Source organism: Oreochromis niloticus, linkage group LG23 (genome assembly GCF_001858045.2).
Source record: "Oreochromis niloticus isolate F11D_XX linkage group LG23, O_niloticus_UMD_NMBU, whole genome shotgun sequence".
Classification (NCBI taxonomy): domain Eukaryota; kingdom Metazoa; phylum Chordata; class Actinopteri; order Cichliformes; family Cichlidae; genus Oreochromis; species Oreochromis niloticus.
In genome coordinates, this window is record NC_031986.2 from 30,220,200 (window position 1) to 30,245,878 (window position 25,679).

Here is a 25,679-nt window from a genome sequence, read left to right on the forward strand (position 1 = left end):
CAATGTGCTTTGAAGTAGCAGCTAAGAAAGGTGTAGTTTATGTCTACGAGCAGTGAACACCCGTGTGCACACCTGTGTGGATCAACGCGCTTGTATACAAAAGGTTTCCCCATGTAATGGTCTGCTAGAGGGTGTGGAGGCCCATAGCCCCGTCCCCCAGGGCATGAAGCAGGCATGGAGGAGATCCAGGCTCCAGACATCCAGAGGCCCCAGAGTGCGAGAGCCCAAGGAGTACCACCGGAGGGGCATCCGTGCCACCTTCCTGGGAAGGGCTGAGGAGATCCCCAGACGAGGGGGTCACCCAGTAGCCACGGAGCAGAAGCCAGAGGGGGCTGCACCGGCGTGCCCGCCGGCTCTGCCGGCAGCCAGCTGTGCCAGAGTGAACCGAGTTGCAGGCCCTGAGGCCGGAGGCCCAAGGGCCCCCTTTGCCCCGGAAGAGGCCTGACCGAGCGACAGGCACCAGGCCCCGCCAAGTAGCCACCGGGAGTGAGCCGGTGCATACCTGAGCGCCCAGCCCCGGACACCAAGAACCACCAATGCACCAACCCCTGAGGGCATCAGTTACCAGCAGGGAGGCAATTGTGTTACTTTAATCCGCTATTATGTTTTTAACTTCTTTGTATTTTTTCTATTTTCTAAGGTTGCTCATGCTTTGTAAAATATGGCACTCTAGTGCTAGTACTAGTCTTGGTTTTTAATTATTCAGATTCTTCAGTTATTGCCTTTCTGATTGTTTGAGGTAGTTAATTAAAGTTGTGGAGAAAAAGTTGTTTCATAGAACAGGTCTCACCTCTGGCCTTTGCAAAACCTTTTGTGCAAGAATACTTGTTTTTTTCTTCCGTCTGTATACAGTAGTGAATGTCCGGCCATCTGTTTGTGACTTCAAACTGAAATGCATTTGGGTTCTATGGCAGGACAATGGTCCAAAGCTCACCTCTTAGTGGGTTAAGAAAAACAAAGTGACGACTTTGGAGTGGCCTAGTCAGTGTCCTGACTTGAATCCCATTGAGATGCTGTGGCATGACCTTAAAAAGGCAGTTCATGCTTAAAAACTCTCCAGTGAGGTTGAATTACAACAATTCCACATGGGATGAGCCACAATTCCTCCACAGCACTGTAAAAGACTCATTGCTAGTTGTCGCAAACACTTGATTGCTGGGAAGAACCAGTTATTAGGTTTAGAGGGCAATCACTTTCTCACATAGGGCCATGTAAGTTGAGATTTTTCTACCCCTATTAATAAACACCTTGATTTAGAAACTGTATTTTGTGTTTAGTTGTATTATCTTTGTCTAACATTTAAATTTGTTTAATGATTCAAAACATTAAGTGTGACAAACATACAAAAAAAAAAAAGAGGAAATCAGGAAGGGGGCACAGGCTTTTTCACACCAGCGTACATAATATTTTCTTAATAACACATGTATCTCCTGAGCTGCTCAGGGTCAATCACCAGCCAGTAAGTAATGCATAAAAGGGACTGAGAGTTGGGAATTAATGAACGACAACACTTGAGAGAACGCATGTGAACTGACACGAAAGGAGCAGGGAAATCACAGTCGTAGAAGTATAGAGAAAAAATAAAATGAGCAAAGACTATTGGAATGGAAAAAAGGAAGCATATGAAGCAGAGATGAAGAAGCTAATGAGCAAGAAGAACATGGTAGAGTGAGCAAGGTATTAAGAGTGTGATTGTATTCGGCATTCAAAGCCATCCCACTGGGATCTTCTGAAGGGTTAATAATCAATGCCAACACATCGAGCTGGGCCAATTAACACACAGCTAGAGATCCACCATGACCTGGTAAATGAAGCGAAAGAAAGTGAGGGAGGAGGAGAGATTGATTTTGTTTATACAGAACTAAAGCACTGTCTGAGGAAAAAACTGTCCTCCTTTCAGTTGGTGCTATTATTCTTAAGTAGATTCCAAAATAGTTTTTGCTTAAACTGGGCAACATTGTACAGAAAGAACAACTCACAGTATTTGAAAACAGCATATGCATGTGTTCAGACATGACATGTACACTGTAAAAACATCAGTTTATAGACATTAACAGAAGCTATTGGTAAGTTATTGGACTCAAGTGTACTAACAGTATCTGCTGATACAATGACAAATAGTGTAATGATTGGGATTTGGCTTTCTTGATGAATTTGAGATTGTACTGTCCGTAAGTGTGTCTCTATGCTGTCTAGCAACATGAACCTGCTCAATTTGTTTGTAAAAGTTGACAAAAATCTGGAAGAAATCAGAAAAACGTTCAAAATGCAAAAATGCAGAGTCACGTGGGCTAATGTTCGGCCCTATTAGACTCTTTGTGTCATTGTTGTATGGGTATGTGTGAGTGAATGGCTTTTGTGTGTGTGTGTATGTGTGTGTGTGTGTGTGTGTGTGTATTTGTGTATATGTGGGCGTGTGTATATGTATGGCTTAGCCTGAGTGTCGGGCTTGCTGAGCCTTGGTCCCTGTGGGACATGGTTGTGGAGGATGGAGGTTCTTCGGCTCCTGGGGCCTTGGTGCCCAAACCCCTTGGTGGGGCAGGCTGCCTGTTGCGTCTCGTGCTCTTGGGCTCTTACCCTTTGGCCGCAAGGACTGCATCTGGGGCATCCCTCCTTCTTCCGCTAGGCTGGGCATGCAGTTATCGTCGGGATGTGTGTCTTCGGGTCTTCAGTATTCTTATGGGTCTGCGGAACATTAAGGATCTCCTGGGTCTTTCTCTGTGTGCCTCTGGGTCCTAGGGGACATTATAGTGGCTTTTCATTCTGATTATCAAGTACACTCCTTGATAAACACACACACACACACACACTCAGCTAGAAAAAAAAGATTTTGTCTTATTTTGTATTTTGTGGCTAAATGTCTTTTTTGCGTATTTTATTGGTGTCCCCACTCTCAAATATTGTTAGGGCTTAACCTTACGAGACTGTGAACCTGGACTGCTGTTGTAAACTGATGTTATATGAATAGAATTGAATAAAATTTATACTACTTGTATTGTATTACATTGCACTTCATTGGATTGAACTGTAATCAGTTCATTTGACCTGAATACAAATATGCATAGAACTGTGCAAACTGTGTAAGGAAAAAAAAAATCATCATTCCCATCACTGTCACACAATCACAAGAAGAGATTCTGCTGATTGCTCATTTGCCACCTCTGGCCTATCAGTTGCTGGATTCAACAAAGACATAAGCTACTTTAATAACTTCGTCTTCTACTTTTGTACATCCCATGCACCAAAATTACTATGGCGATATGCTGCAAACAGAATCACTATTTTACTATCACTGCATTACAAAATGACTGTCATGAAAAACAGATTGCATACAGGTGTGCCGTGAGTTAGGCTATTTTTAAATTTGATAGGAGCAATGACAGAGAAAGTTAGAGTTACAAAGAAATGGCTGTCATATTCAAATATATTTTAATAGATGTTGCAACCCCATCCACTATCACTGTAACTCAAAGTCACCAATATTTTTCATGGAATTTGGTGGCAATTGTAACAATGAGATTTACTTTTAATTCTTGCAATTGTCCTGTGAAGTTGTTTCAGTGTGCATATTATAAGCAGCTATTTTTATCCTACTTTCGGCTTCTAAAAAATGTAATGTGGACATTTCCTACCATCAAAATGCAAAGTGGTAGGATAAGATCATCCCTTTAAAGTTTGGCATTCACCTCTCACTGTTTTTTTTCTTCTTTTTCCTCTTAATAAACAAGAACAATGAATCAGGTTGGCAAAACAGGCATATCTAAAAAAATTGTTTACACCTAAAGAATAAGACAAATGATAAGAATTTGTTTGCTTCAACAAGAAAATGGCTTCTATAGCCCCACATCTTTCAAATTAGAATCCACAACTTGTTAGATAAACTAAACATTCAATTTCCTGCCACCAAATAAAAGTCTTTTTATCCTTTTGGAATTGAGGTCCCATGGATGTCTGTCAGTAGCTTTCTTTTGTTTCGTTTTTGGTTTTACTTGTATAGACAGCAATTTGTGCATCAGTTTTTCAGCTGATAGCAGTCATATATATATATATATATATATATATATATATATAGTCCTAGAAACAGCAAAGACACTGTGCAAATCCCTTGAGCTTGAAGTCTCTGATAGAGGACCCAGGCCTGAAGGATAAAGACCACCCACAGAGTGGGAAATGTATTTAGTTATCTTTTTTTTTTGTAAATGAGCACTACAAACTGTCCAAGTTTTTTACTTTCACAGTTTATTTGATGTGTTTCTTTAGTTTGTTTTAACTTATTGTTATGAAATCCTGATGGAGATACATCTGTTTTGTGGCAACACTGAATTGACTGAATTCTATTACCATAATGCAAATTAGATTTGTGAAAGTCAAAGGGTGGGGTTAAATTAATTAATTAGGAAAGGTCCCAATCCCAATACATTATTAGATTTGTACGAACCAGGATCATGATGGCTGTGAGTGGTTAAAACTGAACTGTTTTCCCCTCTTTTTCTCAATTTCCCTCTTTCTAATCTCTTGACAGCCCTTATTACCAGGACTCAAAGAGCAAAATGTAATATTTTGTTCAGGGATGTGAAAGGTTAATTGTACAGTGTATGCGCTGTCCGCGTGTGTGCATTACTATTCAGCAGTGTAGCTGAGCGCAGCACCACTGGACCTATTTTACATTCAGTGAGAAGCGGTCCTCTAACTGCTGCTGTATTCAAAGACAGCTTCTCTCGGAACTGTGCCTTCATCCATCACTGATGTGTTAGACTCGTAGTTGCCTCGCCATCCTCAATGGCACAGTCACACATTCAGACCATCTTGTGTTGCTGTTGACAGTAAAAAAGCCACCATATACATGTTGTACCATCATTTGGCACTATACATCTATACTTATTAAGCCACAGAAACAATTATTATGTTATGTATTTATATTTAGTTAGTTGGTTTCTGTCTGTCATCTCCAAACTTTTTTTTAATGTAATAATAATACAACTTTCAGAACAATAAAAATATAAAACATTTTTGAAGGTCAGCCTCTATGCTTAAACAATTTAGCCAAGAATTACATTTTAAACATTAAATGTTGTCTTTTACAGGACTCTTTTCCAGTGGTATAACTTTAATTGCCAAGAAACATTTTTACACAAAATAAATAATTGACCAAAAACAAAAATCCTTGTCAAGCCAAAGGAATTTGTGTTTGATCTAATGGCTGGACAAAGCTGGGGTGAAAGACAGCACAGATGCACTAATCATGGCAGAACAGGAACAAGCTCTAAGCACAGGAGCAACAGAGGCTAGAGTCTACCACACAAGGACATGTTATGATAAGCTAGCACATAACAGAAGGGTGCAAGATTCTTGTAGACATGGTATACGTTGAACGCCATAACCAAGTGGCTGGTATGGTACAGAGGAACAGCTATGGTGAGTATGGCCTGGAAGTTCTGAGGTCAAAATGGGATACAAACTCAAAGGTGGTTGAAAATGACCAAGGTAGTAAGGTTAGTGTGAAAAGAAAGAGAAAACTCTGGGGACCACGATTAAGCAGTTAGCAAATGAAGGAGAATTACATGAGGAAAACGCAGCCTGTTTACCACCCTGAGTAAGCTGAATAATCTTGTGAGGTCTGAATGGCAACGCTGGATGTTTTGAACTGTCGCTTATTGGGCTGATGTGTTTCAGGTGGTCTGGTCAAGTACTGGAAATGCTCCATCTCTGCTGCTCATTTCCAACAGACAGGTCTGTGAAGCAACAAAGAGTCACATATCAGTGGTAGTTTGACAGATTCATAGGTCCGTATCAAGTGGCTTAAAAGACATTACTCTGTAAACTGTCAGATACAAGGACTGGATTGAAAATGAAAAAGCAGCCAATGGCTAAAGTAAAATGTTGAAAGACCTTTAGAGTTAGTGTTCGATCCTCAGGAGCATAATAAATGAGGGCTGGCTCCAGACGTTTCCACAGTTCTGTAAGTTCTTTTTAGAAAATAATAGAATATTATGATATTAGTTTATTTAGCACTGAATTAGGTTTATCAGACTAGAAATATTTGAAAATGTTTCAAATCATCTTTCCAACGTTGCCACAGAATTCACTGTCCTTGTATCAGTGATTTAACTCTCTGCTGTCTCTCTGATCTGCTTTGCTAATTTCTCCGTCCTTACTTGATGTGCGTAAAAGTGCCAGTGATGAGTGGAGTCGTCGTTATTGGCAGCCTCTATCATCACTTGCATTCCACCTTAACACTAGCCCTGGCACCTGAATAAAGATTTCCTATCATGGCGCCTGAGCACAGGCGCCACGCTCTTAAAATGTGACAAATGCAAATGGGACGAGAGAAATCAAATGTGACTAACGTGTATGGAAACAGAGAAAATCAATTGTCTCCTCAACAAATGGATGAGCTATTAAAATGATTGTGCTCTACAGGAATATATTATCCTCAGCAGCTGCCAGCAGAGGCAACAGCAGCTCATATCCCAAGTCTGCTTGGCCCAAGAAAGCACATCGAGCTCCCACAGAGGCAATTATATCTGCAATATGCATGGGAGAAACATGTGATTTATCTGCCTGCTCTCATGCTAATAGCTCTTACATATTACCATTATAGCAAACATAAAACATGCAATAAAAACACAAATCAAAATAAGACCACAAATGTATTCTTTGCCAAAGTTAATTTGTCTGGCTCTGTTTGAAAGGAGATGGTGCATAGATGCTAAAAACTGGCTTTGAAGAAGCATTGCCATTTTCCATCTTTAATAATAGAAAAGCTTTTGACTTGCATAGAAATTGAAGCTTGGGAGTTTGGGACCAGACTTTGAACTGTTATTTCAAATCAGGATGAAGAGACATTTCTCTTCCTCACCCCATTTGTCAGTGATATTGTGAATAAAGAATTAATTAAAGCTCAGATGCTTTAGAAGAGACGAGATATGAAACATTAAAAAAAAAAAAAAGCCTTTCATGAAACAATTGCAGCTCGCTGAAGTTTGAATAAACAGTTTTTCATCAATCTCTGTGGGGTAGAGCGGCTTCAGAGGAAAGGATTCAATCCACTCATCAGATAAAGATATTTGCCAGCCCTCAAATGCGGCCATATTAACACTTCAAAACAATCAGAGTATCTCTGCAGGCGTAGGAAAGGTTACACAGCATGGAAATAACACAGATTTTCTTGTTTTTTGAAGTTTCTGAACAGCCTTTTAGAATTATTTGCCATAAAATAAATACAGATATTGTACGCGATATCCATGCTCAATCCTATTAGTTGGAAGAAAATGTCAAGAAGAAGAAGAGGAGCCATCTGGCTTAAACAGGACACATCTTCACATGATATTGATGGGGTAGTAACCTTCTAAAATGACAGTTTTACTGGAGTCTCAAACATGGCTCCATTAAAGTTTTAATAAATTATATCACAAAATGGTAATGTGGCCCACTGCACCAAGTGACCAGTGTCCTTTGGGAATGACACATTATATATTCGCTTGTTTGTCTTCAGGGTTAAACCTGGGATTTTAGTGTTATGAAGGTCTGTAAGACAGTGTTGCTTCATTACATCATTAATACTGTGATGAACATCAGTACGAAATTTAGGTTCTTTTTTAAATCATTTTAAGACAATTTTTTTGTTCTATACACCTTCACAATTATCCTAAAAGAGGGCACTGCTACCCTTTTCGTGTGAATGTGCATGATTCGGAAACCCTGGGTCAACTTAGTTGGCAACCACCTTTGTCTGACTAGTTGGTGTGATTTTAGATGTTACTGTAAGCGAACAAGGTAAGAAGAATGTGTTGACACATAGCATATATAAATTTTTACCCAACCAAACCTGAAAGCACAAGCGAAAGTCCAGGTTTGCCTGCAATGAAATTAGCTGTGGCAGCTTATGTTGGAGTATTAACATGGATGGATGGTTTACGAGCTATTATTGCGTCCGAGGCTGATGTGATTAGCTAATTGCTTTCTTGTGGCCTTACAGCTTATGTTGTGTGTAGACACAGGTGAAACACCAGAGCCAGATGATGCTAATTAGGTTTATGCTCTTATTTGTATCCCAAAATTAATATGCATGTAGGACATTTAGGACCCTTTGTTTCACATGCTCATACAAGTTAGCTGACAACAGAAGTTCTGACTCGTTCCATAATGCTAGCTAAAAATGCTACTTTTACTAAAGGATCTGAATTTGGCTTTTAAATTTAAAGACAGATGAATGTGTTCTGAATAATTGGGTTTGGTAGGTAAGCAATAAGAAGTCTTTTCAACACAGCTGTGTAGATTGACACATACAAGCAAACACAGACACACTCAAGTCACTTGAGACACGACGTATCGTTAGAATTGGGCACGTGTCCCAAACCACAGGGAGCCCTTCCAACAGCTTGGATTATAGATGAAGGTCTTCCACACACATACACAAGAAAACACAAACTAACACAGCAACACACACAATGCCTCCTGCTGCTGCTCCTGGCGAGCTATGAGACGTGGCCTGCTGACTAGAGAATGGCACAATTGTGTGTTTGGGCCATCTGCTGCTGAGACTGATATAGATATCACACACAATAAACACACAAGCACATTCTGCAGGCATACATAAATGTTGCCCTCCTACTTACAGATAGACAAAATAGATATAGACCGTGACCCATCTTTATCAGGGCTATCCATATGTTATTCTTATATTATTTAGCATCGCTCAAGCCAAAAAAGAAATGTAGATAGATAGATATTTTTGTACTTTTGTAACCAGCTTTTGTTCAGTGCTGAAAAATGTTTCTTCAGCATGAGGATGAAATACCAGCCAGTCCAATCTGGAAATGTCTTTATTGCTGAACTTTAGAGTCCAGACCTCTCAGAGTCAGAACAATAAAGAGAGTAAACATCAGGAACCAAACAAACCTGAAGAGAAGACTCGAATAAGGCCGAAGGATCAAATTTTATTGACATCTCTTTCCTGCAATTAGGAAAACGGAAATGACAGACTGACAGCTCCTGTGAGGAGTCTGGGTGTAAGAAAGGCTTCAAAGAACTCAGCCAGAAGAAGAATTACATACAAAAAGATCTGCTTTATTAATTGATAAAAAAATAATGAAGCTCAGTTAGTCGAATTCTCCAAATGTTGAACTGCTAAATGGAGTTGGGTTTCTATGTGAACAAATACTTTAGTATAAAGAACAGTTTTGAAGAATGTCATGGGGTCTTTATTAAAAAAAGCCTTCATGTGAATGTTATGGTCATGAATGTCTTTCCAACTGTGAAATATAATGTCGTAGAGGACTGCAGGCTCATGTTGCGTGCTGATACCTTTTCCCAGTTTAAAAGCACAAAAAAGGGAATATTCACAGATTCATAGTTCTCGTTCTTGTGCACAAACAATTTCAGTCAGTTCCTTATGAGTTATACGGGTTTATCAGACTACATTTTTATGGTATTACAAATTTGATGTTCCATGTAGCATCTTGAGGCAATTGTTGTTGTGATTTGGTACTGCATAAATCAAATTGAATTAAATGGAATTGAAATTGCTGACAGCTTGATAGATTTTTATCATGTTTGGAATGGCATCCTGTTTAATCCTCACTCAGTTTTAACAAAATAGTTTTTTTTACTGGTCCATGACCTCACAGTAATTCTGAAAAACATTTCAAGAACAGTCTGACTCAGATTTGGCCAGTCTCCCATTGTAGGTCATCTCTTTGAGGAGTGCTGCACCAACTCAAGAGTGGCTGCTGTTTTTAGATCATTAATTGGAGGTCCCACTTTGAAGACTTGCAGTTGGGCATCTGCAATTTGCACATGATCTTTTCCAATGTGTCAAATTATCTACCCTTCAGCTGGAATACTTTTGTTCTATGAAGACAATAGTTCAGGCAACCAGATATCATGAGCTAAACTGGTAATGAGTGAAGATAAAAAAACAATATGTCTAAAAATAAGTGCAATTTTTCTGGAAGTTTTCCAGAGGTGCACAAAGAGACAAACTAAAAAGGAGATGTATAAAATTTAAAGCAGTTTTTGTTAAATTTTACAGAGAAATATAGATGCTTTACAGCTTGACAGTTTGCAATGCTGTGGGAATGACGGTCATTATAATTTCACAGCTTTTCACAGTATTTGTTCATGATTCATTATTAAACAAACACAATCACTTATCAAGTAAATTTGCTTAGGAAAACTAAATACATTTCAATGAACAGTTCTGGAAAGTAATGGGATCTTGCTTTCTGTTTATCTCCAAAGTGACAAGTCTTTCTCCACCTTTTCTAGGTCTTTTTCAAGCTTGTCAGATGACAGTGAAGAGTCAAGAGCCAGGTACCTTTACAGGCAGTGGGTGGGACTTGGTTTAACTGATGTCCACCTATCCAATCACACTGTTCTGCTCAGTCTGCCTGGTTCCACACCCAACACCATCACTGACAGATCTAGCCACGAGTGTTTCATGCCAAACGGGACCCCGTGTGACCAGCGTGGACCAAATGACCTGCCAAAGCAGCAGTTCTCCTATGCTGCATACTCTGCCATGGGAAGCGTGCAGGTATGGTTGTGCTGTGTTGTGTCATGTTGACATTTCTTGAAACGAAGGCTGTGTAACCTTTCTGGTTGCTGGAACCCGGTCCTAGTCTTTCTCACCCCTAACTCCAGCCAGGGTCATGAACAAAGGTCATGGCAAGAACTTTTACGTTCTAATGCTGATAATTTGTTTAACCAAAGCTCAGTGTTGAACTGTTGTTTGATTTAATTGATATAACTGTCTAAACAAGAAGTTCACATATGTTATATTAAGCAGCTTTTATATTAGCAGGTTGTTTGAAATGCAGAAAGCCCCCAGAGGTAATGCATAGAACGTGGACAGAATAACTAGCTGTGGTCAGGTAAATGCAAGTAATTGATTTGTTAGACTGAATAATGCACTGTGTTCAAATCTAAAAATGAGGCAGTGCAATTAAGTTTGACAAAAAACAAACAAAAAACAACAAAAAAGCTCATCAAAATTAAATTGAAAATTAAGGCAGATTCATTGACAGTCGATGGCCAAAAAAACATTCTACTCAACAATGTCTTCATTAAGCTTTGTTATATTTTTGTATGTGTTTGATAAAGGATGTGCTTTGGAATACATTTTTTATACCAATTTTAACTTCTTTAAATGATGTTGTTGAATGAAAAAATTAAATATATTAAATCTCCACAGGTAACTGAACAAAGTGGAGTAGAGTCTTTAAAATGGGTCATACTCAACATGTTTTTTTTTCTTTTGTTTTTCTGTATTTTTATAGAACCAAAAGGGACATTTTCTTAAAGGCTGTCCAAAGCCACCTCTTTCAGATAACCTCGTTAATACACATTATATATTACATACACATTAGAAAGATAATTATACACTTGTACAACAGAATAACACCAATGCACTCAATGCAGAGATCTTAAGAAAATGTTTTCATAGTAGTTGTGTCATGCACAGTGCACAGTTAATCTTTTTACCATCCTTCAAGAGTGTGAAGGTTAATGGAAGTCATTATGTATGTAGTCCACCCACTCTAGCTAGAAGACACACAGACATGCATACACAAAGCATACAGTCACACTATTTTTAGAGGGTTTTACTTCTCTGTATCCTGGGAACAGAGAAAGGGGTTGAAGGAGATGCTTGTTATTCCCTTGAGCCCCTGCCCGGCCTGAGGGCAGATGAAAAGTTGGAGTGATTCTTTGAATACCAAGTTTTCTTCTTCTTTTCTCCCCCTTCCTCTCCCTTCGTTCTCCTTTCTCCGCTTTACTCGATCCATCCAGCTGTCCACTCGTTGAAGTCTACCCAAAGGAGGGTCACAGTCATCCATCACTTTATTATTTCCTAGCTCTGTTCCTGCACGCTGCCTTGAATTAAGCGGTGGTTTGCAGGATCTAAACATGGCTTTCAGACAATTAAATATGGCATTTGTGATGGATGGATTGGGCCCAGAGCAAGTATACTGGACTAATAAGTCCTGCTGTTGGTGGCCCTGCTTTGCTGGTGCTGCACTGTGTGCTCTAAAAAATAATAAGTTCAACTATTGTGTTAAATTTGAAAGTAAAATACAATAACGGCAGCTTGTATTATTAATTCTTGATCTGGAACAGAAGAAGATGATATGACCATGTTCATTATGTTGCTATAGGCAAAGTGTATTTCAGTGAAGGGCCTCGTTTACACAGCATGGTTAACTGGACTGTTTTAAGTGGAAAAGAAGTTGTTCAGTTAAGTAATAACAGAGAATGGCAACAGATGTGGGAAACTCTACGAGAGATAGACCCAGTTGCCACAGGACCCTTAGGACTTCTATAGACCGAACAGTGAAAATACAATAGCAGTGTCCCAGGTGTCATGAACATCCATGAAGAACAGAAAATCCTTCTGGTATAGCATGCATTCACCAGAGGATGTTATCCATCAAGTGAAGCAAGATACCAGCCTCCCTGTAGAGCCTCAGGGCCATTCGGTCACAGCTGTAAGAACACAGTAAAACATGCAAGACATGCATGCAAAAAAGTTGTTAGACAAAGTATCGACCAACATAGGAACAACTAGGAACTTCGGTTTTTTGCAGTGTTTTTCTATTATAAAAGGTAAAATCTATTCTTGATTTTTTTTTTACCTAAAGCTCTATGTGCTGTTTCTTATCCCCCCAAAATAAATTAGATCGTCATTATGCTGCTTGAATATCAAAAATTTTCAGTCAGTTTGCTTGTCTGAATATCTCTGCTTTAAAACTTTTTTTTTTTTTTTACTTTAAAATTGAAGTAGCTGTCATGTAAAGTGGATATGATTCTACTCTTGCCTGATTTACCAGTAAATAAATACAAGCCTTGTTAATATGCGTTCTCTCTGGAGTCAGTAGATTAGTTTCTAAGAGCTTCATCATGTGAACATTCGATAGATTTATAATGGTTTCTAAAATTGCCCAATTTGTCTTATTTTAAAGGGAATTAATCAACTATAAGAAAAAGCTTGCTGGACTGCTTCTTTTCCTGATAATCTATTCAGGAATTAGTATTAAAAAAAAGAGAAATAACATAACTAACATAAATAAATAAATAAATAAACAAATAAATAAAATAAATCACACCCAATTGTTAAAGAAAGTGTAAAAAAAATGCCAGCATTTATTCGTAAATGGAGCCTTACTTTTTCTGCAGTGTTATACTGGCCACCTCCTTTTATGAGGGGTTTTGTGTGTCTGTGTTTTAAATGAAGTTAAAATTTGACCAAAGTTTTGTAAATAATAGGTGTTCTTGACATGAATTATTAATAGAATATGATAAACTGAATTCACTTCAAATCCACCGGCTGAGCAAACGTCAGTATTGAAAGTAATTTTATGTAAACCCACAGGCTCAATTATGTGACTCAACATCACACTGTAAAAAAGCTCGCTAATGCTTTATAAAAGCTCACTTTTAAGCTTTCCAAGGATGGACTGTTGGGAAAAGATTCTGACTAATTCAACACAGGTAGAGTTAAAAATACTCGTCCTTGATACTTTCCCTTTTCTCTTTTCACTTTGTCATCCTTTTTTTTTCATTGTCATTTTATGAATTTTCCTTTCCATTGTCAGTTATACACATACGGATACAAACATACACCATATAATGAATGACTGGAGTAATTGGAGATACAGGAATGCATTTGCTCCCAGAAAGCTTTATAAATGGCTATTCTGTATTGTCAGGCAGCACTGCCATGGTCCATTGCCTACTGAACTCTGACCAAGGGGCATGTGCATGCAGTTAGAGGCTGTACATAGATACATAAATGTGGTATTACTCGAAGTCTCAAAAAAAAAAAGGAAGAAATATTTCGAGTGTGATCATGTCTGTCCTTTATAAAGTAACTCGTGAAAATTGAAGGTGATGGCGGTAAAGATTAAAGCCATGCTCAGTCTTAATCATCAATCAGACTTTTGAGGTACGGTGCTACTAGTAGTGTTGTCTTTACAATTTCACAAATTTTAAAAGTGCTTCATCATCATTGTTTTAACTCAGTGATTTACATGCCTTTGAAGTCAGTCTTTGATTGGGGAAGGTTAGGTGTGTCTCAAAGTGGAAAATTCAACAAAACGTGAAAATCGTTTCTCCCTAAACCACTTTCTAAACAGAGAGGCTGTCAGAGGTTTCAAGAAACTTTATTTTAAAATTTAAAGTTTGGGGGAAAGCAATGAGAGAAAAAAATGCAAAAACACCTAGTGCAGTTTATAAAAAGAATAAATGGATAGTGGCTCACACCTAGTTGTTAATAAAGAGGAGTGATGCCATAGCAAAGCAGATAAAGTGGACTATGACAGCTACACACAAGAATCTGATATTTCTTTATTAACTTTACCTTAATGCACGTAGGATGGAGAATGATACACCCAACCCCGGGTGAGATGCCCTGGGGCAAGAGCTGACATCTCCACTGAGACTGCTTGAGATTTAGAGGTATTTGGGAGTTTAGAAAGAGTAAGGATATAATGTATGAAGCATTGCCCTTTATGAGAAACTACTTTTGGCCTTCTGCTGTCAGAACCAGAAGGAAGAATGGAGTCAACCTTTCAGCTACTACCAGACTCACTTGATTTACTACACTGCTGTTGGACCACAGGACAATGGTGGGTTAATAGGGATGGTCATAACTGCTGCTAGAGGACTCCCACTGTGGCTAGTTCTGGAGATGCAGATAGGAGTCTAGTTCCTCTTAAAGATTTCTTTTCAGAAACAAATGTCAAATAATCCGTCCCCTGCCAACAGTGAAAACTTGAGCTTTGTGAAATATCTACGTTGATGGTTTACACGCCATCATTTCACAGAGGGCCTCTCAGAGTGCTGTTACACGAGATGTTTGAGGAAACTGGCAAGAACAGCAGCTAAGGTGATGGCAAAAATGCCTACATTTTTAAAAACTAATAGAATATGGCTTCCATCTGTGAGGAAAAACATTACATTTTTGTTGCTTAAGGCTCACGTTGGAAGTTGCTGTAGCATTATCTTTGCCTATACCAATACAAGCAAGACTTTGCATTCAAACAACCCCCATAACAATAAAGTACTATAAAAATGTCACAAGTTGCACGTGCTTGCTCCAGAAGCTTAACAATATGTCATATGTGTGTTTCTACAAGTATACAGACAGTAAAATAATATATATATATATATATATATATATATATATATATATATATATATATTAAATCTAAAAAAAAAGGAAAATACATGAATCCTTTTGCAGTTAAAATTCTGCATTTGTAACTATTTAACTATACTTTTGCTTACATATCTTTCCTATACAAATTTTTCTCTAGGAACATAAATCCTCAGAGAAATCAGGACAATTTCTTATAGAAAGTTTAGTTGCCTTCCTGCAAAATATATCCATGTACTATAACATATGAAGAAATATCCAGACTCAAGAGTTTTTAAGATCCAGTCAGGCCACTTCTACAAATAAATGTATAATAGTACATTTTCCTAAATTGCATTAGTGCCAGACACACAATTGTCTGTCTCAGGCAGGCCTTCTTTCAACCTGTCCCCTCATGCTGTCTGACATAACGTCTGTATGAAGGTACGGCTTCCACTTGATGTGATGAGACTTAATTGCAAGGTATGTGCAGGCTTTAATCAGCAGACTATGGAAAAAAAAAAAGAAAACCTTAATCGTCTTTCTTTTCCTTGTATGGCTGGTCTAATTCACATCATCATTTCTTCTTTCTTCATATGTTGTATGCATTTAGAAACAGAGACTGAGATATAAAATTATTGCAATTATTTTGTTTTTTTAATGTGGTCCATATTTTTCCTTGCTTTGTGCTTATTTTCATGCAGATTAGAGTATTCTTATATATTAAATCCGTATAATCAGCCACAGCCACATTTTTACCTAATATTGTAGAAGTGCCTCTCCTCTGAAAACAGCTCTGAACATCTGTGCGGGGCTGAAAGACTTTGTGGGGTATTCTCTATGTTGTTTAGCACAAGGACATTGGCAGGGCATCATTTGGGACTCAGTCAAAGGATGCTCACATTTGGACTCTGTCAATCAAAGCCTTTGGGTCCATGTGCTGTTCCTCGAGTCATTTCTTAGGCTGGAGGTCTGAAACAATTGTCGCAGCATGCGGTACAGTAACATTTGCATGGACGCCAGGATGTAGAGTTTCCCTGGAGAACATTGTACCATAACTAGACAATCCACGTACTAAACTTTGCCCATCATTGAATTTAATTTTATATTAATTTTACATACACTGGGTCCGCTCACACCTACGATCCTTAAGTATAAGATTGTGAGAATGCTGGTTTTAGCAAAGACATAAATTAATTCCTGATTGAATGATTTCATCTCTGATATTCACATATTCACATTTATTTTCTTCTCATTCAAAAAAGAAATTTGCATACATGACAAGCCTGCACTTAAAAATACATACAGAACAGAATTAGGATAAGATACTGGACAGAGTCGGTATATATTGGTCAACCAAAACCTGATTTGACTGACAGGCTAGGTTAAAAGGAAAGATGTTAAAAAAAGAGGTTAAAAAAATTATTACCTTAACAGGTGAAAGATGCTCACTGCTTCAGCCAGACAGAGGACACTTACATCGTTAATTTTATTACCTTGTCAAGATGAAATGAAAGAATAAAGCTAGAGAGGAAAAGGAGATTGATCTAGTTTAAGCAGCGCCATCTCAATCCGTATAGAATTCTTCTGTATTACAATTTGCTGTGTCTTGTACTGTTCTATGGCTTTCAGTTTAAATGGAAGACTTTTATGATGCAAATTCAGGCAGGAGATATAAATCTCTCTCGCTCTCATGTACTGGGGTCCCCTGATGCAAAAAGATGTGTTCTCTCTCACTTTCTCGCATTCACACAGTCGGGCAGTCTCTACCCCTCACTCACATCCACCCTACTGCGGCATCGTGTTACACTCGCCCCCAGGCCACATGAAAAATGAATCAGGCCCAGGTGAGGAAGTAGTGATGGGTGGAGTAGGGTAAAAGAGAGAGACTAAGAGAGAGAGAGAGACCCCAAAAAAGTAAATCTTTGACTTTCCTCAACAGCTTCTAGGTCACTTTAATTTGGGAGGTGATAACACTTGCTCAGTTACCCAGACATGCATGCAGACAAAAGTACACATGCGCACACACACTCACATACAAATGCAAAGAAGACACTTCGTCAAAGTGATTTCGGGATGCTGCAAAGTCAACAGATTCTTTGGTAGTAATATTCTATGTAGTAAATTCTGGGCATGCACGTTGGTTATTGCACATTTTTTGTTGTTGTTTGGTTGGTTTTTTTTCGGGGGGGGGTCCTCAACAAGCTTAAAACTGAAAGTCATTTATTATTGTCCTAGTGAGCAGCCAATGTTTTTTTTTTCATTCAATCAATTGTTTATAAGTCAGCATCTCACTTTTAGACAGTAAATATAAAGATCGGATATCCAGAGTAAGGCCATGCAGGGATTATGAATTATTCAGTGAGCTTCCATTTGACTTGGCATATAAATTCATAAATGCCACCTAAAATCTGGGTGGCGTTACCCTCAAACATATTAATAAACGATCAGAGTTTTTAATATTAATTTATTATCGTAGATCCCTGATGTTCTGCTTGTTTTTCCTCGCCAGGGTGAGGTGGTGGACATCCAGTACGGCAGTGTCGATGACCTAAGAAGAGCCAAAGAGACCCTGAACCTCACCAACCAGATTGCTGTTGTCAAACTTGGCAAAATACCTTTACTATACAAGGTAAGATAGAAAGCTCCACAAAGTAATACTCACTATACTGTGCCAATAAAGGTATCAAATGATATGGTCTGAAATGGTAATCCTGCAGCAGGAGAAATACTGAGGAATGAAAGCTTTTGATCTTTAAAAAAGTCCAAGGTATGGCTCAAAAATGATTTTCTTATAATATCAGAGCTTCAAAACAGAGTGTCCTAAATGAAGTACCTTTAACTTGCATGGAAAAGTAACACACTGCCTTCTGAATCTAACTGTAGCTTGTTGTACAGGGATTTTTTACTCAATAGCACCTAGCCCACGTGGGTTGCCATACATGACTAATTCTTCTGTTTGCCATTACCATACCTAACTTTTTTATCTGCACCTCCTTAGCACAATGACATCTCAATCCATTTGCTTCATGAGCAGTAACATTAGCAATCCATTGATTTATTAGGGTTGTTTCTCCTTGGATGTCTGCCACATTCTGCTCAAAGCAGTTTTCCCATCAATAAGAAGATGACAGGGAAAATATATGTTCCAATCCAGTTAATTAAAACATAAACACATACTAACATGTTAATTACCCTGCTCATTAATATTGTTTCACTTTTCATTTAATCAAAATGAATTCTGTTGAAAAAAAATGAAGGCAGGCTCTACAAGGACATAATCAGCAATGAAATTTAAAGTTAATGTAAATGTATTGGATCCATGCATTGCATTGATTACTACGATACATAAATGCCAACCTTGACACTACATTGTGTAGTGATTAGAATAAATTATGATCTGATAACATGAACTTGCGATACAGAACACTTAGTCACCAAATCATTGTTTTGATTCAGCGGCCAGTCAGTGTATAAGAAAACTCTTTGTGCACGCGTTGTGCATTAAACCAACCTAACCTGAAAGAGATCATTAGGTTGGGTTAACAACATGAATATATTTTAATAAAAGGGAACTATTGAATTTTATTTAAATTACAGATGTCAAAATTCTGCAGAAAATTATGTGGATGTATTTGGGAGAGTAATGCTTTTACTTTGAGTAAGGGAAAAGATCAAATTTGATGCTTAACTCAGTTTGGACAAAAATACATCTGTGCTTGTATTCAACATTTCCAGGAGTTAGATTTTTTAAGCATTGTATTTTTAACATTCTGGAAAGCCAACGTGGTAAGACGTTTTTGTAAAGATGATCATTATGTATTTAGAGTCACTCACAGACTTGCATAACCTCAGACAAAAATACTTTTTCTCATTGTTATTCTGCTATAATTGAAGGGATACTTTTGTACTTAATTCCTTTGTTTCAGATGTTACGCTACTTTTGTATGTTAAGTTATTGATAAATGACAGCCTAATGAGGTATAACAGGAGTAAATGGAAGTTAGCAAGGGAAGGAGAGGAAATGTTTAAAGTGAGGTCACTGTACTTCATCTTGCATTTGCTTGGTTAGACTTCTAAAAATCCATTAAGTGAAACAGCTGTCACATGGGGCCCCTTCAAGCAACAGGCGGCTGACCCATTTTTTCCTCTTCACCCATAGTTTGTGACAAATTTGAGCATGTGTGTTTCATAATGTCTCTATGTACCAGTGGCTGAGAGAAATGATCACTCTTTACATAGAAGTAGGGAAGGATGATTGATGAGAATTGTACTCTCACTAATGAGTGTGTGACGGTGACTGCAGGGCCTAATGTTACACATGCAGCTTCAGTCAAATTTGACACACACACACACTGATGTGCTTATCAGTGTGTTTCAACGTATTTGGCTCCATTAATAGCAGCTAATTTTGTAAAGACATTACTAATTGCATTATGCTCTTATTTCAGTATATTTTCCTACTGTTGCGTATTTATTCCTAAAATCTTTGATATCCAATTATCATAAATTTGAGTTGACTAAACATTTTTCAGCTTGTGTTCTTCTGATTTTGGTTTTCCACAAATTTTTCTGCTTTTCTCACGAACTACAAACTGTGTGTATGTGTGTTGTACATGTGTTTTTGTGGGTGTGCATGTTTTGTAAGTGACCGGTCTTAGGAACAGTCGCAGAACACATGCATAATAGAGAAAAGAACCATTAATTTGCCTTTTGGTGTGTATAAACTGCATGACTTTCGTGTGTATAAAAAATACGTGTATTAAGGGATTTTCATTAAAAGAGGCTGATTTTTGAGTTTGTGTGTGTCTGTGTGTCTCTGAGTCCATGCCTGTGTTGTGTCCCTGTTTTCCAGTGAAGGACAGAGTTGTGATGAGAGTAGAGTGACCGTGGTTGGTGTCACATATTCAATAAAATAGTCATCTACGCTCATAAAAAACAAGGACACTACATCTTCCATGGACAACGATAAAATACTGTGCTACACAGTGGCAGCTGCAGCACACTTCATCTCTCTCAGAAACACTTCTGCATTATTATCAGTGAGGGTGACTACATAAACACAAGTGTAACCTTTGATCAACATGAAAATCCGAAACTCTCTCACTGTGTTAATTTTGGTCATATAATAGGAAAAAAACTTCAAAAAAATATTAAGAAGTCATATCAAAACTCTTTTGATGTATTGTTTTATTAGAGCTAAATTTTGAGTTGTGACTAAACATTAGTCTACACATTGATAAAGGAGGAGATGAAGTACGCCAAAACTCATGTCAATGAGCATCTCAGAGTTTCTCCACAGCATGCTTTACCATGACTGTGATTTCACCCACAGTAATGTTTAATTCTTAATGTTGCTGAATTAATGCTTAATGTTCTGACTTATCACCATCTACTGCATGATAGTGAAGTATATATTTACTTGAGACAGTGTTTATGAATAAAATAACTATATGAAAAAGGAATCTGGGTTTGCACGTCTTGTCTTAATAGTGATGGTATACACAGATATTTGCTATTTCTGTTTTCATCATTGAATCTTTGTGTTTGTCTAGCTATCCCTGCTGTCTGAGTTGGGTTTTGGAGGTGTTCTTCTTTACATTGACCCCTGTGATGGTCCCCCCAGTCGCCACACTTGGCGTCAAGCCTTTAGAGTCACTTTAAACCCTGGAGGAAATCCTGCAATTGGTAAGTGAGCAATTTGTGTTTTTCATGTACATTTTTTTTCCGGAAGTTAATTCAGTTTGAGCTTATTTTTATAGAACTACTTCACAACAACGGTAAAGGCATTTTATTTCCTAAGGTAAACAATGGACAGGATTGGAGAGAGAATTAAGATAAGATAAGATAAGATGACCTTTATTAGTCCCACACGTGGGAAATTTGTAATAATTCCTATTATTACACAATCTATGAGTAAGTACAGTGGGAAGGAAGAAATCAGCCTCAAGGGTGGGCAGTCATTTGCCACTGTTGGTAGGTTGGTACTAAGGGGAAGGAGAAGACAGAAAAGGCATGCATCGAAAGGCTACAACCAATGCTTCTTTTAAGGCTGAAAAAGTTCAGATTTGGCTAAACTAGCTAAATAAGCAGAGTTTACATTTTACAGGGTCAAAAGTAATAAGTCAGTTAAAAGTACAAGTACAAGTTACATTATAGGCAATAGGCACCCTTTAAGCACAGGTTAAATCTGTGTGATCACCTGATTTGTGCTTCTGTGACTGTGGTTTATTGTATATGGGCTCTCATTATCCTAGTTGTTCCTTTCCGAATCCTTATCATTGTGTAAAAGTGGAGTTACTGTAGGCGTGTGATAGCAAAAGTGGTAAAAACAAACTTCCCATGTCAATCCATAGGATTCTCATGTAACAACAAAAAACAGGTTTAATTTTCTGTCAAAGATATTTTCCAATACAAACTTTCACTAGCTGGGCCAATGTCCTCATTTTAGGTTTGACAGCGTTTTAGTAGGTAAAGGTGAATGCTTGGACATGAATTGAGCTGCGGTTTGGGGAATGTCTCGAAGGGGACTGGCGACGGCTCCCTGGCCTGGCAGATCCCCGTGTACTAAATAGAAATGAAGAAGTTAAAGAATTGAGAACAAGGAGGGAGGGTGGGTGGGGCACATAAATGAGAATGAACAGCTTGCACAACTGGGGGAACCTATATAGATGACAACCGGAAGGAGCGTGTTTGGAGGCGTGGTCCTGCTCCTGAAATTCCAATACATAGGCTCCAAAACAACTTTTACAGTAAAGCGTATCCAACTTGCAAAAAAAAAAAAAGTAATGCATTTCTCCAAATTAATCAAATGTAATTTGCTGAACAGTCGGACAATAACTGTCAGCTGTCAGTTTGTTTTGAAAGGGTAAAAACATATTCCTGCTATTCTTATCTAGCTAGATACTGATGATAAGTACACAAACTGCAGGCTTATGACATCTGCCTGCATGACCCCTCTGATGGGAAAGCATAAGAATATCAAAGAGAGTGAGGGCATGTCATGGGGTGACATTATGTTCTGATTTACTGGGTATTTCAAAGTCATAGTCTGTGAGCAAAGCCAAGCTGCAGCATGGAACAAATAAACCTGCTTAGCATTAGTCAAACCTATAAATTATATTTATTAAAAAAAACAAAAAAACAATAATGACAACACGTGGTTCAGTTAAACCCCTGCCTTTAAGTAAAGCTCGGTTCAATAACAGTTCTCTCTGGATACTGGTCAGTGCTTGAAAATTACCTTGATCTCTGGCAGAGGATTTAATATCTTTTTGACTCTGTTCTACTGTATTTAAATCACTCTCCCAAGATGAATGACCTCTCTGACACTGTCTTGTCCCTACTTCCTGTTTTTCTGCCTGGTCTGGTCAATAGGGATATGTCATTACTGCTGAAGTATCTTTAGTCCTTGTAAGAGTCCCAGCACCACAGTGGCAAGACCCACTAGAGCCCCACCAGATGTCTGGGCTGCTGTGTGAGCATGTGTAAGAGTGTATATGTGAACGGGTGTGTTGAGCTGTATATAAGTGGAAGAGAGAGAGACAGATGCTGGCTGTCTGATCTCTCACCAATCGCAATGCTCTCAGGTCCCTTGTGCTAATGCAGCTCAGAAGAACAGAGGATGTGAAAGGACACCTCATTACTCATATAAACCATACTTTATTCAACTGCAAGAGTCTGCCAAGATTAATATCTGTGTTTTGTTGCTCAAAAAAATACATTCAGTGAAATTGATAATAAGAAGCGTCATGTGAACACGTTACAACCACGATTTAAATATAAATTAAAGTACATTAATATGCTGATGTCTTCTTAATGTGTGATACTTTTTATTGTCACCGATTCTCAGCAGTGGTTATTTGTTTTATTACCCCCCACATATACCACCAGTGAAGTCTTCTCATCAATAAATAAAAGAGTTAGTCAGGGTGCCCTTAAAAATCCATCCGTCCATCCATTTTCTTCTGCTTAACCAGTAAACCTGAAACTTGAACTCCTAATCCTTTATGCTTTTTTAGCAAGGAACCACATATTGTAACTTGGTAATTTAAGATTTTTGGAGAAAAAAAAACAAATGTAAAGTTATTAACAATTTGCAGTATCCTTCAATCATACTCTATGATTGAAAATTTGAATTTACCAAGAATTTCAATGGGTGCCCGACAAAGACTTGACTTAAAAATGTGATGCTAGAGCTTTCTATGTATTTCACATATAGAGAAATAAAGTGAATGGGACATTTTTATGTAATTTATTAACACTGGCTTGCATTTTAAAGATCTAAAATTATGATGAAAATACCAAGGACATCTATACTGCTTTATGCAAGTTGATAAAGTAGTGATTCAAAGGGAAAGAAGAGGTCATAATTCTGTTGTTGACTCCAGGTAACTAATAGGAGGTATTCCCAAGATAGCTAACAAGTTGTCAAAATTTCTTCTAGTGTGTTTAATACATGTAAGGAAAACTTACATTTGCCAGTCTTCCCAGCAGTAGACTTTCACGCCAAGGTCAGACAGTGCAGTCAGAGAAATTGCATAAATGGCCAAGAGCTACAGCTCAGACTTCACATGCCGCAGAATGCATTTTAATGTTACCATTATGGGATTTGAAAGTTCATGATAGTACAATTTGATAAAAACTGAACAAGTATGGCTTGTTTGGAAGGGTTCACAGGAGAAAAAGCCCTTTATGTCTAAAAAAGAATAGTGCAGAATGGCTCCACTTTACCTAGGTGTGTCTGAACAAACCACAAGACTTATGAAGCAAAGTCCTTTGGGAAGATGAGACCAAAGTAGAGATGTCTGACCATAATAGTGCCATGTTTGGAAAAAGAAAAAAGAATAAAGGTCTCAACCAGATTTAAATTATGTGTCAGGACATAATGAAAGTGAGATGATAACTTCAAGTTATTTCAACTAAAAGTGGTTCTATAACCTGCTGAATAAGTGGGTCTGCTTAGTTTTGGAAACTTTGCTTTTCACATTACTACATAATGACAAAATTGGCACTGATACTCAAATAAGCTGCACTTTTACTTTCACTATTCGTTTTTGTTTGCTACCATCTGTCAGTGCCTTTGTTTTCCTTTGTAGAATGGAGGCTAGCGGAACAACTGAAGTACATGTGGCACTTTTATTTGGAAAGTGTCTAATTGTTGGAGATCATTAAAAAATGGTCAAGATATTTTTTTTTGCCATTTTAACTACATGCAAACCATTTATTACATTTTTTTTTTTTACATATGAAATGGTGTTCTACATTATGAAAAATATCATTGTGAATATGCTTTTGCCATACAAGCAGAATGAGAAGATATTATGCCTCAATTTTATAATTGTAGTTGGTCTAAAATCTGCATAAAACCTTCCCTGCTTGCCGCTAACAATCAGCTGCCTTTCTTTAGTTTTAAATGAATCTTCATGAGGTCAAGATGAAAATTGGATCCATTAGTGCAATAAAGTAACCTGCACCATTATTCCATAAAAAACATCCATTTCTGAAAGACGTCTGTGTTAAAGTGCTCCACCTTCATTACAATATATTATATTTGTTTTTCAATGTGACAAAACTGTAGGGTTGTCTAAAAACATGTCTAACAAGCCTTTAATTTACTGTATCCTAAAGTAAGCATCACTGCGTCTCCTGGTGGTGAGGTGGAGAATGAGATGTAGAATACAACATAATAATAATAATAATACCCTGTATAATAATATCCTGAGGTTTCTAGTCATTTCAGGGTGGATCTATCTTTTTCACATGCCCTTGTGTTAAGCAGTTACAATTTACTGAAATGTAGGCCAGTTTCTTCCCCAACCAGAGGCATATTGTGCCGTTTTGTGAGACTTTTAAAAAGCTGTTGTGGTGCACCTGCTTAAGTTGAAACGCTTTTTTCTTTCTGGGCCCTTGGTGTTTTAAGAGCTTTAAAACACACTTGGTTCTCAGTGGTGTCAAAAGTAGCTCCCTTTTCAAATGGAAAAATAAGACACAAGAAGCTGTCAGTGGTGCTTCCCAGTGGAAATGCTGCCAGTGGAAGTGCCTTTTAGAGTAAATGTAATTCCACTGTTTGGAGGGCTCTGTATAATGTTACCCTAGACTTTCCCCCGCCTCTCAGTGTATTGTTTGGACTTTGTTGTCTTCCTCACTCTCTACTCTCTCCTCCTCCTTTCTGAGCTTGTTAATTTGACTCTTCCTAGCAGCTTTGTATCACTGCTATATTGTCTGCTGAGACAGCTACAGCAAATCAAACTGTATGCACTCTAACACCCGCAGTCTTTCATTCACAGTCGTGGATATTTGTATGCATTCACTGTTTAGGTGTGGGTTGTTGAATGTTGGAACCTTTGAGAAGAACTAATCATTTTGTTTGCATTATTTTTTTTTTTAAATGGTAAGATGGTTTTAAAATGCTCACCCCTGCTAAGTTTCTTGTTTCGTACTTATTTATTTTCCTTCCATACATGTCTGTTAATGTCACATACTGTAGTACATGCGTGAAAAGAGAAAAAAATCTAGTTGTATGCAGATTCCTGCAGAGCCCACA

At 37.9% G+C, this 25,679-nt stretch overlaps 1 protein-coding gene across 3 annotated transcripts in view; it reads left to right on the plus strand.

Moving 5' to 3' along the window:
• Window positions 1-25,679, plus strand: part of naaladl2 (N-acetylated alpha-linked acidic dipeptidase like 2) — a 460,031-nt gene that overhangs the window by 236,470 nt on the left and 197,882 nt on the right. For all 3 annotated transcript variants that reach the window (XM_005451121.4, XM_013270770.3, XM_025903118.1), the window contains 3 exons: window positions 10,270-10,537; window positions 17,646-17,765; window positions 20,689-20,821. In XM_005451121.4, the coding sequence (XP_005451178.1) occupies window positions 10,270-10,537; window positions 17,646-17,765; window positions 20,689-20,821 (521 nt within the window). The remainder of the gene's footprint in view (window positions 1-10,269; window positions 10,538-17,645; window positions 17,766-20,688; window positions 20,822-25,679) is intronic.